This window comes from Myodes glareolus, chromosome 22 (assembly GCF_982192425.1).
Source record: "Myodes glareolus chromosome 22, mMyoGla1.1, whole genome shotgun sequence".
Lineage (NCBI taxonomy): Eukaryota > Metazoa > Chordata > Mammalia > Rodentia > Cricetidae > Myodes > Myodes glareolus.
This window is the reverse complement of record NC_142047.1, coordinates 46483075-46498201: the sequence shown is the minus strand read 5'-3', so window position 1 is coordinate 46498201 and position 15127 is coordinate 46483075. Positions and strand designations below refer to the sequence as shown.

At 48.3% G+C, this 15127-nt stretch overlaps 1 protein-coding gene across 1 annotated transcript in view; it reads right to left on the bottom strand.

Moving 5' to 3' along the window:
* The window catches only part of Gan (gigaxonin), a 57218-nt gene that overhangs the window by 28464 nt on the left and 13627 nt on the right, over positions 1-15127 (bottom strand). Inside the window, exons 2-3 of the mRNA XM_048437357.3 lie at positions 5288-5402; positions 1665-2015 (exon numbers count right to left, since the gene is read on the bottom strand). Coding sequence (XP_048293314.2) covers positions 1665-2015; positions 5288-5402 — 466 coding nt within the window. The remainder of the gene's footprint in view (positions 1-1664; positions 2016-5287; positions 5403-15127) is intronic.

Here is a 15127-nt window from a genome sequence, read left to right as displayed (position 1 = left end):
ATCAGCTCTGGGGTCATCTGACTCTAGTTGACAACTGTTAGTCCCTTACCTGGCACCCTAGCTGTCTGGAGTAGAGACCGTCAGCTAAGCAGCCAGTTAGGCCTCCTTCTGCCCTGCTTTAAACATTCTACAGATGCCTCTGGGAGGCAACATAGCTGCCTGCTGCTGAAGAGAGGGCGCTGCATGGCCACCTCAGCTGCCTGCTGCTGAAGCGCAAGTCTGCCTCCAGCAATCTCTGTCTCGGCCACAGCATTTCAGACAGCCTGCACTGGACCTTTTGTCCATCACAAGCCTCACTAACCCCCAGCAGCCACTTTCACTCAGGCCAGAGGGGGAGCACTTCCCAGTGGCCAGCCTGAGGGTAGTGGGAACAGTCCTTCACTGGTATGAAGGTCTACCGTGAGTAGCACAGATACAGTCACCTCCTCACAGGCAACCCTCAAGGACGGCTGTAATTATTCCAAACACCGCTGCTATACTCCCTTCCTGGGTACACAGGCAAACTCTGAATGCTAGTTGGGCGCTGCCCTCCTGTGCTGTCCCCTCGTGTTATTACCCCCCCCCCCCCCCCCGCACACACACACACGCGCACACAGGTTATCCTTCCGCGGCCCTTCATTCCCGCCTTTGATCTTAACTGTTAGCCTAGGATGAACTGTGGCACAGAGAGGAGAGACTGGAAGAAAACAAAGTGGGGACAGCAGTGCAGAGACAGCAGCAGCAAGACAGCTGAAGGGGCATGACGCGACCAGGACTGGGGTGCAGGGGATAACAAGGTCTGTAAAGAGCTAAGAAAGAGAAACTATTAGCCAAGTTACTGGAAGAGTTCCAGAGAAGGGCTAAGATGTAAAATCTGAGAGTCTCAGAGGAACTGAGGGTCAACACCTGAGGCCCTCAGAAGCTGTAGCAGCTATAGGAAGGAACCCTGCTGCCCACTGCTGCTAGAAACCTAGGATGTTAAAAGCTGTCCAGTGCCAGGACCACTGGTAATCAAAGCCCAAAGCAGTAAGCTTCCAACCCGAGCATCTCCAGCCTCCAGTGAGAGTCTGCCTGAACAGCCTGGACAAACAGGATCCTGGCTCTCAGCGCTGGGAGTGTGAGCCTCTGGGTCTGCCCAGTACCTTGGCCTTGGGCACTTGAGGACCTGGGACTGCCAGCTATGGAGTATTTTTCCTTGCCATCTGGGAAAAGCCAAGGATCGCAGCCAGATGCCTGCAGATGGCCCGAGAGACTGACAGCTTCAGCAATAGATAGAAGATGCGTCCCAGATATCCTTTCGTCCAGCTTGGTTGAGTCTTTCAAGATGGAGAAGACAAAACTACTACAATTTGTTAACAATAAACAAAGGGCTTGCCCTCCAATTGTGTTACCTGAGCCTGATCTCCAGACCCACGTCAAATGCTGGGCACGGGGATGTGAGCCATGGCTGACCCAGGGCTGGGCAGGCAGAGGCAGGAGGACGAACTCTGGGGCTTGCTGGCTAGTCAGTCCATCCTAATGGATGAGTTCCAGGTTAATGAGAGACCCTCACAGAGCTGGATAGTGTTCCTACAGGACACCACCAATGCTGGCCTCTGTTGTCACATGGATCCCTCCCATCACACAAAGCAAATAAACACATTAATGCAAAGGGGCCCCGCGGCCATGTCCTGGGTGGCCGGTACCTTTCTCATCTCTGTGTCATGTGCTATCCACCGAATCACCGCCTCAAACACGTATTTTTCATTGCCAACATTCAGCTTCTCCAGAGAGATCACTTCTTTGAGCTTCTGCGGACTCAGCTCCAGGAACTCCTCCGTGTTGCTGACGTCGCGGAAGTGAGTCTCCAGGTACTCCGTGGCCAGGTAGTGCACATGGTGCAGGCAGTAGTGCAGCGCGAAGTCGCGGATGCCGATGCAGTTCTCCGCGGCAATGCAGCCCTCCAAAAACTCACAGCACAAGGTTTTAAGGTCCGTCAGCAGCAGCAGGTCGGCTGCCTGTACAACATCTTGGATTGTATCTTCATTTAGCCTGATCTGTAAGAGGACCATAAAGATTTTACATCTGAATGCAGACATAAAACCCAAACCACCAACTCAGTTCTGGTTCACAGGAATTTCCCAATTTTTCTCTTATCTTTAAAGGTTTATTTTTAATTATGTGTATGTGCAGGCGAGTGTGGATCCCACTGGAGCTGGAGTTACAGGCAGTTGTGAGATGCCAACATAGGTGCCAGGAACTGAACTTAGGTCCTCTGCACGAGTAGGAAACGCTCTTAACTACGCCATTTCTCCTGCCCTCAGATTCCCACTGTTGTATGTATACTGCACATCTTTCAAGAGTCTGAGGCATCAAAGGGCCTTCTCTCACAGCACATGCGTGTGACTTTTAGCCTGTTCCCCTGCCCACGTTTTCCCCTCCTGTGCCAGCATGATCTACCCTCCTCCTGTTGAGGGAGTTCATATTTGCAACTCACATAAAAACTTGACTGAGCATTTAGGAACAGTACTGCTATTAATGGAAATTGGAGTTATCTACAGATACATCAAGGTTTCTGTCGGCCAAGTGGGTGCGAGCCTCAAAGTGGGGGACTTTGTATCTCTTCGGCAGCCTGTCCTCAACACCAAAGCACATGGCCCTCAAACTACCATCTAGAATAAGTCCCCACTGTACCGGTTACCCTCCCTGAGTCTTTAGTTTTCTCCAGTGTCCTGACTGATGCTTCTCTCCCTGTCTCACGCTTCCCCAGGCAACCATAAAATGCCATACCACAACTAAGCTCCCCTAGGCTTTGCTGCTTCAGAAATGAGAGAGTTCAGGGTCCAGCAAGAAACCTTTAACCACATCCTATGCATTTTCATAACTACAGATTTAAAAATGTGTTTTTACCAATTGCCTCAGAAACTAAGCACAACTGTAGGAAGTAATATCTAAGTGAGGAAAATCTCCCATGCTGGGGGCATCACTAACCTTCTCTTCTTCATCTTTGTTGTTGTTGTTGTTTTGGTTTTGTTTGTGCGTGTGCTGGCTAGTTTTAAGCCAATGTGACACAAGCCAGAGTCATCAGAGACGAGGGAACCTAAATGAGGAAATGCTTTCATAGGATCAGGCTACAGACAAGCCTGTAGGGCTTTTTCTTAACTAGTGATTAATGTAGGAGGTGGGCTTCCCCTGGGTTGGTGGTCCTGGGTTCTATAAGAAAGCAGGCTGAGCAAGCCATAGAGAGGAAGCTAGCAAACAGCACCTCTCTATGGCCTCTGCATCAGCTCCGGTCTCCAGGCCCCTGCCCTGTTTCAGTTCCTGCCCTGACTTCCTTCAGTGATGGGCTGTGATGTGGCAGTGTAAGGTGAATAAGCCCTGTCCTCCCTGCTGCTTTGGTCCTGGCATTCATCACAGCGGTAGCAACCCTGACTAAGACAGTGAGAGTGTCTTAGATCTCTGTGTGGGGGCATGCGAGCCAGGACACCCGCGGAGGTCAGAGGACCTTTCAAGAACGGATGGTCTCTTTTTACCATGCAGGTCCTTCAGAATGAACTAGGTGATGGTGATCAGGTTTGGCAGCAGAGCTTTTACTCACCGAGACATCTCTCCAACCCTCCTCCCATCTCTATTTTTTTTTTTTTTTTGCACTGCTTGGGATGGGACCCAGGGCCTCATGCATTCCAGGCAAGAGCTCTACCACTCAGCCACATCCCCAGCCCCAAGAATATTAAATTCAGCCAGAAGACAGGGAACAACCTCAGATACAAACCCATGAAGAAACACATCTCAGTTAAACCAAACAGCTAATTTAGAAGTTTGTCATAGTTTAAGTTGCCACCTGGATCCTAAGGTTTAAACTGGGACAAATGCTGGCAGCCAACCTACAGACAGCCCCAGAGGGCAGCCGAAGCCTGCAGCCTGCACAGAGCATGCCCTCCATGGCCCGGCACCTGCTGTGCTCATAACTGTAAATCAGCTGGCTGGGCAGATGCCTGAGTCCCCACCGCTGCAGAGTGCTTCCCGGATCTTAGCTTCATTCATTTCCATCTTCACACACATGCGCACCCACTGCCTTCTGTTTAGGAAGAGTTTCTCTGAACTGTATTTCCCCAATGCTACAAAATCACACCACACGCTTCTAGTCGGGGACTAGAATCCCTGACTCTGTGGGCAGAACAAACACATTTAGAAAAGACATTCAGAATGCTCAGAAAACTACTGGGAAAAACCGACCCTCCAGAAAAGGGGAAGTGGGGAAACAGCAGTGCCGGAGCAGGGGTCATGGGGAGGGCAAGACATAAGACCTTGAAAAATGGGGAAGCACACTTTCACACACCGAAATGGACAACACACTACCCTGGCCAAAATACCAAGGAATCTCCTTTTCTGTTTCTTTGTTTTGTTTTGGAGACAGGGTTTCTCTGTAGCTTTGGGGCCTGTCCTGGAACTCGCACTGTAGACCAGGCTGGCCTCGAACTCAGAGATACGACTGCCTCTGTCTCCCGAGTGCTGGGATTAAAAGTGTGCTTTTTTTTTTTTTTTGGATTTATCCTTATTTACTTATTTGTGTGTGTGAGTGGGGATGTATGTGTGTTTGTACACGGAGGCCAGAAGATCTCCTGGACCTGGAGCTCCAGGTGGCTGTGAATCATCTGCTGCAGGTGCTGGGACTGGAAGAGCCGTGAGCTCCGAGGTTTCTCTGTAGCCCTGCTAAGCGCTGGAAGAGGTCTATGCTAGAACTTAAGTTACAGAAAGAGGGCGGGGTCAGGAAAGCAAGAAGAAAGCAGTCTAGGCGCTGACCATTCCTGGCCTATGTGTTATCACGTCTCCGAAGCCAGGTGACACAGAGTAGAGGGAACGCAGGGAGCAGGGCCGGGGTGGGGTGAGTGCAGCCACCAGCGAAGACCACAAGGGTGGCTTTCACTGGGAGGCGCCTTTCATGGCAGTGACCCACAGGAAACTCTGTTTCTACAGAATAAGCCCCAGTGCCCAGAGAAGCCCCTGTTTCCGTGTAGACAGAGAAGGTCCTGACAGGGTGGATGTTATGCAAGATCAAACTCAAGATGTGGTGGCAAGAGTCAGCAGTGAAGGGTACACATGTTCTTAGAATCTCTGCCTGGAGGGTGGGACTCAGAAGAGCATAAACTGGGGCCTGGTCTATGACCTAACTATTGCTCTTTCAGGATCAGAGTCTGGAAGAACACGTATTTGGGGCCATCGCCAGCAAGATGCCAACAGATGCCCCTGATGGCAGAAGATGATGTGCAAGTACCACTCTGAAAGCTGGGAAGCCTCTGCTGGGCCTGGACCCTGGGTCCCACCATACCTGCCCACTGAAGATGTAATCCAGGATCTCTCTCATAACCATTACCGATATCCCTTCAAGTTCAATCTTGTAAGTGGAGCCGTCATCTTTGGGAGGATTATAGTTTAACTTTGTCCTAAGAAAGGGAAAACAACGTAAAATTCCTATGAACCAACAGAAACAGCTCGAAATGTTTATGCACTAAACACTACACCATAACATGGACTGAGCAGCAAGAATACCTCCACTTAAGGAGTTTAGCTTCAGATCAATATACATAGCTTTAGCTAAAAAACATTGGCCCGAGTATGCGCAGGTTACTTAATCTGTTCAGGGGTTTACTTTTAATTATGTGCATGTGTGTCCACACGAGTACAGACACTCACGGAGGCCAGAGGCATGGGGCTCATCCTGGAGTTACGGGTAGTTCTGAGACAACTGATGTGGGTGCCAGAAACTGAGGTCTTCTGCAAGAGCAGAGAGCCAGCGATACACAATGAGACCCCATCTTTAATTAAAAAAAAGAAGGTGCGATGGCTCTGTGGTTAGGAGCACTGGCTGCCCTTCCAGAGCACCCAGGCTTGATTCCCAGCATCCACGTGGCGGCTCAGAACGATCCGTAACTCCAGTCCCAGGTGAGTGAACTCCCTTCTGGTCTCGGTGGGTACTGCATGCATGTGACATACAGACATACATCCAGGAAAACACGTATTTACATAAAAGTACATCAAATCGCAAAAAAAAAGACAGAAAAAGTTAGAAAAGAAAGAGAGCTACATTAAGAAAATTAGAAGATTAACCCAGAAGGTTGAACATTTAAGAAAAGGTCTATCTCCAAGTCAAAGAAAATAATACCTAGTAAGTACTCATGAGTAGAGAAAGACAGACCAATCCAAGCTGTATCGGCATGCTGCCTAAGGATGCTGGAAACAGGAATGGAGTCCTTGAAGCTCTCAGAAAGAAGACAGAACACAAAGGAAGGAGTGAAGATCAGAGTGCTTCCTACTTCACAAATAGGAAGATGTAATATCAGGGAGAAAGCTTCAAGATTCTGACAGGAAAAAATTTCCAACTAAGATTTTGACAACCAACAACATCTATCTAAACATGAGGAAAATCCAGGTGTGGCGGCACAAACTTCAAATCCCAGCAGCTGAGAGTCAGGGGCAGGTGTATCTTTTTAAGTTCCAAGTTAGGGTAATATAGTGAGACCTTGTGTCAAAACATACAAACAACAAAACAAAACAAAAGAAAAAAAACCACCAAAACAACAAAAAATAAAACAACCCAAAAGAGAATTTTTAAAAATCCAGGATAGAAACCGGGTGGTGGTGGCGCACGCCTTTAATCCTAGCGCTCAGGAGGCAGAGACAGGCGGATCTCTGTGAGTTCGAGACCAGCCTGGTCTACAGAACTAGTTCCAGGACAGGCAGCAAAGCTACACAGAGAAACCCTGTCTCAAAAAAAATCAATAAACCCAAAACAATCCAGGATAGAGAGCTGGGCAGTGGTGGTGTCTGTCTACCTTTAATCCCAGCACTCAGTAGGCAGAGGCAGTCAGATCTCTGAGTTCGAGGCCAGCTTGGTCTACACAGCGAGTTCCAGACAGTCAGGGAAACTCTACACAGTGAAACTCTCGTCTCAAAACAAAACTGCAGGATAGAATACAGGCATTTTCAGGTACACAGAGTCACCAAACAGCTTACCAACCTTTCTGAGAATGAGGTTGGGAAATGTGTCCCAGCCAACCAGAGAAGTCGACCCAGAAAGCAGATACTGCACACGACACAGACATGACCCTGTCACTGTGCTGGTGGTGCTGCCACACAGCCCAGGAAAGGGAAGGACGCAAAGGTCAATGGTGATGAGCAACCCCTGGATCACAGCCGGCTACCAGGACAGGAGGCCCCTGCAGATCTTCAGGAAGATGGACGGTATGACTCCCAAGTATCCATAAAGCAGGCATTTAAACACTTTGTTTTCTCTGGCATTGAAATCCCTGACTACTTACTGACTCTAAGTCTGAGCTAAGGATTTACTGGGCCTCCACTTGTGGCGCCATAGGGTCTATCTGTACACCTGGTACTAAAAATGAAGCCTCAGGCAATCTTCAGACAAAAGATAGTATGGATAATACTAAGCCTCCCAAATGCACATGTGCAAGCATATGTCTCCTAGCAACCTTTCACCTGGGATGTCATGGCTGCTGACATCTGTCAGAGTCACTGTGCTGGTGACATTGCCACTCCGTTTCCAATTCACCCTCTGTGAAAGTGGGCCTGGGTCCCTTAAAGCGTTTTCTTCCACTGGAGTAATGGTAAGCTTTTCAGAAGAAGCCGGTGGAAACAAATCAACTAGACAAAAGTAGAAACAAGATTGCAGGACAAGAGAGCTGTGCTTCCTGGTTCTGGGGTGTCACTGGGGAGTCCCCACAGTACAGGTCTTTCCTGGCCTCTGGTTCCTGCTCTGCCAGGCTACCCAGGGGCCACCTTCAGTCACCTCCCCAGATCAGCTTTCTCAGGCACCAGTGTGGCTTTCCTGCTGTGCAGTGAGCCATAGGCATGTCTTGTGCAAGGTCAGCCCAGGGGCTGTGGCTGCTGCTCAGATCTGTTATTCCTGTATTTTAAGGTTTCCTTTTCGACTAGCCAACCCATGGCTACCCTAATCTCCTGTTACAGTGAATGATTCTTATATTAAACTTCCTTTTTTTCAGGACCAGGGAGACAGCTCAGCAAATAAAGGAGTCTGACGATCTGTTGGACAGACAGAAATGACAATTGTTCTCTAATCTCCACACGTGTTGGGGCACACCGCTCACCCATTCCACCCCTCCCAAAAAATTAGTAAAGCACAGAGACTATAGACCTGGTAGCAGTGGGGCATGCCTTTTTGGTTAGTTTGTTTTTGCTTTTGGAGACAGGGTTTCTCAGTAGCTACAAAGCCAGTCCTGGAACTCACACTGTAGACCAGACTGGCCTCAAACTCACAGAGATCCACCTGCTTCTGCCTCCTGAGTGCTGGGATTAAAGGCATGTGCCACCATTGCCCAGATGGGCATGCCTTTAATCCTAACACTTGGCAGTCAGAGGCAGGCATAGCCCTGAGTTTAAGGTTAGCCTGGTCTATAGAGTGAGTTTCAGGACAGCCAAGAATACACAGAGAAATCCTGTCTCAAAAAACAAACATAAAAAACAAAACAAACAAACAAACAAACAAAAAAACAGAACATTTAATGCTCTTGCAAAGGACCTGGGTTTAGTGCCCAGCACCCACATGGCTGCTCAGAACAATCTAATCTACTAATTTCTACTTCAGGGGAACCGATATCCTCTTCTGGTCTCTTTGGGTACCAGGTACACAAACACTATTCACATACATACATGAAAGCAAGACACTCATCTATAAATAGGTACTTATATATAAAATAAAAGTAAATAAACCTTAAAGACAAAACAACAACAACAACAAAAAACCCTTCCAAACTTTCTTGTTCAAATTCCTGTGCTGTTTCTCTGACCTGGATTGATACACAGAAGGCTATTAAAGACAAGCTTTCTCTCACCTTAATGTCCAAACAAGGCCTGACTGTGCAGAATGAGGGAGCTGAGCTACTAGGGCAAAGGCCGCCGCAAACTTTTCACCATTGCTCTTTTGACAATCTACTTGAAAATAACTATACTGTTGCATGTTTTTACAACAAGAGGTGATCCATTTTAAATTGTGTCATGGTCTCTGAACAGGTGGTAGGACAGAGACAACTGAGAGAAAAATAACCAGCTTAATATGAACTATGTCACTTCAGGCTTTTAAAAAATGAAGTCATTTTCAGAATCCATGAAAACTTAATTTTATACTCTACACATCTAGAGACTAAGTAACAAAACTAACATTAATTTAAATTCACATGTTCCCGTCTTCCATCTGCCCCATCACAACACCACCTGAGCAGATCTAACTGCTACCCCGAGTGACCAGTCCCCAGGGCCAGCTGTTCTAGTCACACATCTGGAGATCCTCCCCCTGGGACAGGCAAGACACATATGAATGTCCCCTTCACTGTGACGGACCTAAGTTCAAGTTCTAGTATGTACATATGTGTATGTGTGCCTGTGTACGTGTGTGTGTACGTGTGTGTGTGTGTGTGTGTGCGTTCCACGTCCTCTTGACAGGATCTCATGTATTTCTAGCTGGCCTCAAACTCAAAGAAAACAATACACTTCTGCTCCTCCTGCCTCCACCAGCTGAGCACTGGAATCACAGGTGTGCATTATCACACCCACCTGGCTTAGGTGGTGCCGCCACCCAGGGCTTCGTGCATGCTAGGCCGACACTCTGCCAACTGAGCCACATCCTAGCTCCTCTGCTGAGTTCCCAGGCCTGAGGCAAGACTTCCTATCACTGTACTCCTACCAGGAAGCCCAGCAGGTTTGGAAAGAAAACGATGCTCTTTAGTGTCCCCCTAAAACTCATTTGTTGAAGGGTCAGTCCCCCCTGCAAACAGAATCCAGGGCCTTTGGGAGGTCACTGGATCTTGAGGGCTCTACCTCATGGGTAGCCCATGCATTGTGGACTTGGATTTATGGGTTTGGAGGAGCCTTTCCTCAGCTTTGCCTGAACAAGCATTTCTTCTATAACATTCAGCTTTAGTAGACTTAAAGCAACTGAGCCAAGCAACCATAGACCGAAAGTATGAGCTCAAACACCCCTTTCCTTCTTTAGGTAGATTTTCTAGGGTACTTTATCACAGCAATTGAGATGTAACCAACATAACAGCCAACAATTATCTGTAAACATTCTAAACTGTCAGTTGCTATTAAATAGCCAATGCACTGCCACAAAAAAGATCACCACCTGATGATTTCAGGCGCAACAGAGCTGAGGGAGAATCAGACAAATAGGCAGGACTTTCTAATAACTTGATCTGTTGTCCTCTTCTGCACACATGTGCACATACATACATACATGAAGACAAGACACACACAGAAGAGCTCTGGAAGGAGGTTCAATGGGACAGTGACAAACAGCAGCTCTACAGGGCTGTCTTCTCTGCTGATGCAGACACCATTCCCTTCAGGAAGGGAATGCAATGTCCACGGAGTCAGGGCACTGTGGTTTGGGGTGATTCATGGCATGAATCACATGGCTGCAATGTTCCTGTCGCCTGGAACTCCGCGGCTATGAAGCAGGCCTTCTGAGGAGCCCAGAGACAGCCTGTGCCAGCACTTTTGCCCCAAACTAGTCATTTGTTCTTTGGAGGATGTGTTTTACAGGTGACACTCCCTCACAGACTCCTTTTCCTGTTTTTGTGAGCTTCCAGAAGCCACATGAAATGGGTTAGGGCAGTGAAAGCCCTGTATGTGACACCGTACTGGCAAGCATGTGCATCAACACGTTTGTGTAAATCCACAAAATCCACACCCACCAGAGGGAGCCCAATGTGAGCCACAGTCTGGGTTACCATGTGGTGTCAACGTAGGTCTGCAAAATTTAACAGACATGCCATTCTAGTGGGGATGTGAGGGTACTGGACGGGGGACTCTGCATACGTGAGCTCGGGGGAGATGCAGCGTTCCTGTTCCTTCCTTTCAATTCTGTCGCGAGCTTACAATCGCCCTAAGATACATGGTTTAGATAAAAAAATAAAAATAAAAATAAAAATTTTTTTTTTTTAGTTGTGTCTGAGTATAGCTTTGTGCACATGAGTGCAGTGCCCACAGAAGCCAGAAGAGGGCACTAGATTCCCTGGAACTGGAGTTACAGATTGTGAGCTGCCTGATCCAGGAGCTGGGAACTCAGGTTCTATGGAATAGAACAACACTCTTAACTGCCCAGTCATCTCTCCAGTCCCTACAGGCTGTTATTTGTTTTGTTTTTTTCAAAGGTCTTTTCTCGGTTCCACTTGAGGCAGTATCATTTGTTGCTAACACTACAACCAGCAGACGGTACCCTCTGGCAGACTTTGGATGGCACAAGCTCCAGCAGGAGCACAGCAGCTAGCCTCTCGGCTCCTCCCAGACACAGGAGGAAAGAATGCACACTGAGGTCTCAAGACTTTACAGAGCTCTCAGAGGGAGGCCTAAGCAAGGGGGGCCGTGAACTGGGAGCTAGAGACCCAAGCAAGCTTCATGCACAGTCCCACCACATCTAGGTGAACCAAGAGATCTTCTTAGTGTTTTTTTGTAGCCAAGCCACAAAAGGGAAGTGAGAACAAGCAACAGAAGTCGGGGGGTGGGGGGAGCTGCCCATGCAGTATTAAAGAGAAGAAGGGTAAGAAACGGCACCAGGCTGCTGGATTCTGAATGTCATTTTTATAAACATTTATGTGTATGTGTGTAGTAAGTGCATGTACATATAGATGCTTGTGGGGTGCAGAAGAGGTGTGGGATCCCCTAGAACTGGAGTTGCAGGCAGCTCGGAGTCACTAGACGTGGGTGGTTGGACCTGAATTCAGATCCTGTAAGAGCAGGAAGTGCTCTTAACCACTGCACTGTCTCTGCAGCTCCAAATGCATTTCAAAGGGTGACATCAACCGTGTGTACGCTACCACCTTCACCTTCACTCTGATTCTCTTCCAGCCATTTCTTCTATGTATCCAAGAATATGGTGCTTAGTTACTTTCAAAATTTTCCCTCATACAGATCCTGAATTGAACGACTTTACAAGTAGTTCCCTGGGATGACCTCCCGGAATCTTCCCGAGAACTGCTGTAGACAATCAGATATCTGGGTCTCATCCTAGACTAGGTCAGCTTCAGATTGCATAACAAATGTGAGACATCCCCTGGCTCATCTGGCCTGTTCCTGCTGCCTGGAATGCTTCTTTCTAGGGCCTCTCCCCCACATCTGCATGTTCTGGTCCCCCCCACCCCCAGCCTGCACAACCGCCCTCACCTCCTCGCCCCTGCACAGCCACCCTAACCATCTCTTCCCTGTTCACGTTCGTCTTCACAGGACTGATCCTCTCCTAATGAACTGCACCTGCTTCACATCAACTGCAGCTCGCCTGTGATGTTAATGAAGTCAACTCCACGGGACCTAAAATGATTTAGATTAGGTTAGCCCCCAGGCATGCCTGTGAGGGGTCATCTAGACTCGATTCACTGAGGTCGGAAGACCCTAGTTCTGGGTGGCACCATTCCAGTCTGCGCCCTGGACGGCATAAAAGCAGACTGTGAGCTGAGCACCAGCGTCCACCTTTCTCTGCTCGCAACTGCGGATGCAATGGGACCAGCGGCCCCAAGCTCCTACCGCCCTGCCCTTTCGGCCATAATTGACCATAACGTCAAACCATGAGCCCACATAAACCTTTCTTCCCTTAAGCTGCTCTGCAAGCAACAGAAAACTACCTAACACACTGCCCTATCCCACACCAATACTCATGGTACTCGGCACATAGGAACTGGACATTGAACACACAACCAGAGTGGGAACTGATGGGTTCCAACCCTGCACAACCCGTGACTGAAATGAAATGAAATGACCCCAGCTGTTTGGACAGGGCACGAGCGGCCAGCACAGCGGCTGAGAGCATTCACCATCACTTGCCCAGAAGAGGATGTTTGCCCTCAGCAGGCCAGACTCACTTAACCTCTGAGCCATCTCTCCAGACCCCTTAACTTATTCTTTGACAACGCCATATACATATACAATGTATCTTTAAAAAATTTATTTATGTTAAGTGTATTTGTGTTTTGCCTACCTGTTGCCTATGGAGACCAGAAGAGGGTACAGGATCCCCTAGAATTGGAGATGGTTGTGAGTTGCCATATGGGTGCTGGAAATCAAACCTGGGTACTCTGAAGTTCATGCTCTAACAGCAGAGACGGCTCTCCAGTCTATACAATGTATCATGATCAATTCCACCCTCAAATCCCTCTGGACCTCACAAAACATGCTCCTCCCACCTTCATGACTGTTCTAAAAACACAGTAACCCACTGGGTCCAGTCAGTGCTGCCTGCATGAGCACAGGCGCCCACCGGGGGCCACACCCCCGATTTTCATGACTCCCCTTCCCCCAGCAAACACCAACTGACAATAGCTCTTCAGCTTGGGTGAAGCCGCCCCCATCTACTCTGGCATGATTGGCAGGCTTGGTCCTCTGCAGGTACCTATAGCCGCTGTGAGACCATGAGTGTGTCAGTCTGTTTAGTCCTGAAGAGAGCATCTCGTAGCACACTCCTCCAAATCCTCCGGCACAGACTCTTCCTGCGATGTTCCCCGAGCCTTGTGGGAGTAGATACAGATGGAAAGATCCTGTCTAAATAGGTAGGGTGGGGGGCTGGAGAGATGGCTCAGTGGTTAAGAGCTTTGCCTGCTCTTCCAAAGGTCCTGAGTTCAATTCCCAACAACCACACGTGCTCACAAACATCTGTAATGAGATTTGGTGCACTCTTCTGGCCTGCAGGGACACATGCATTCAGAACGCTGAATACATAGTAAATAAATAAACCTTAAAAAAATAAAGTTTGTAGGGTGGATTACACATGACCTCCAGGAGCATGTATACATATGTACACACACATAAGCTACACATGTATATACACATATACAGGACAGCTAAGGAAACATCTACAGTGTATACAGGAGTTGGGGATCTAGAGGTAGCAAGCAGCAGACATGGCATCCCAGGAACAATGGGAATGAAGATTGACAGAAACAGCCACCCCCGCAGAGAAGGACACAGCCTATGACCCCAACAGTACAAACTATTTGGTTTAGTCTTGTGCAACTAACCCTTCCTTGTCCCAGGCATGGCAACAGCACTTCTAAACAAACAGCATGAACAAAATCAAATGTGGTATCAACTCCTGGAGTTCAGGTTTTAACTCACTCCTGTCACACATTACAGTCCACTACTCCCTTCTTTCCAGGCTGCTCCACGGGATGCTCCCCTTACTAAATGGTACTGTTTCAATCCAGCTGTGTAAGAAAAGGAATTAATAAATACTGGAGGAATAAAGATGTTACAAACTGTAGGTGGATGCTGAAACTGGCAGGGGACAGTGGGTGTCACTATTATTCCCCAGATTTGTTTCCTGGTTACACAGGAAAAGCTGCATTGGCCAAAAGATGTCTCCAGTTGTGACCCAAGTAAAAACTGCTGGTGCTAGGACAGCACTGACACCACGGTGTTTTAGATCTGAAACACCCAGTAGGTCACACTCTTATCATGGCTCGTCATCAGGGGCAAACCTCTGCCCAAGTCACAGGCCACCCCATGAAGCATCCAAGTCAAAAAGGAACAGTTGATAACTGCCACAGAGAAGCAGACCCTTCTGTGACCCTCTCCATCTGTGTCTTTAAACAGCACTCTCAGGGACAGATGTATGTATGTGTATGTATGTGTGTGTGTATGGGTTTTCATGCACCACCTGTGTGCAGACACCCACAGAGGCTAGAAGGGGATGTTCGGTCCTCTGGAACAGGCCACTATGTGCTGTCTGAAGTGGGTGCTGGGAACTGAACTTGTGTCTTCTGCAGTGAGTGCTGGTAGCTGAGCCATCTCGTCAGCTCCCTCTTCTTGTCTTTCTAGACTTCAGCTCTGTAGAGCGGCCAGTTACCTTGTACAGCATCCTTCAAATCAGGGTTGGCTAGTTTCTATGGTCACACTGTGGTTGTAGGTTTGGGGCAGGAATGCTTATGGAAATGCTGAGGTGCCCGTATCTACTGGGAAGAACCTGTCTCCTACGGGTCAGTGGGCTACATGGTTCTGAGGGTTCTCCACTGCAACCACCAGTTTTCCTTTCATAGGTAATAAACACATCGGAGATCATTCGGGAAAATATAAAAATCCATTTCTCTCAAATTCTTGCCCAGTGCTCAGTACCCACCAGTGGATCCGCCTGCAACAATTACCACCG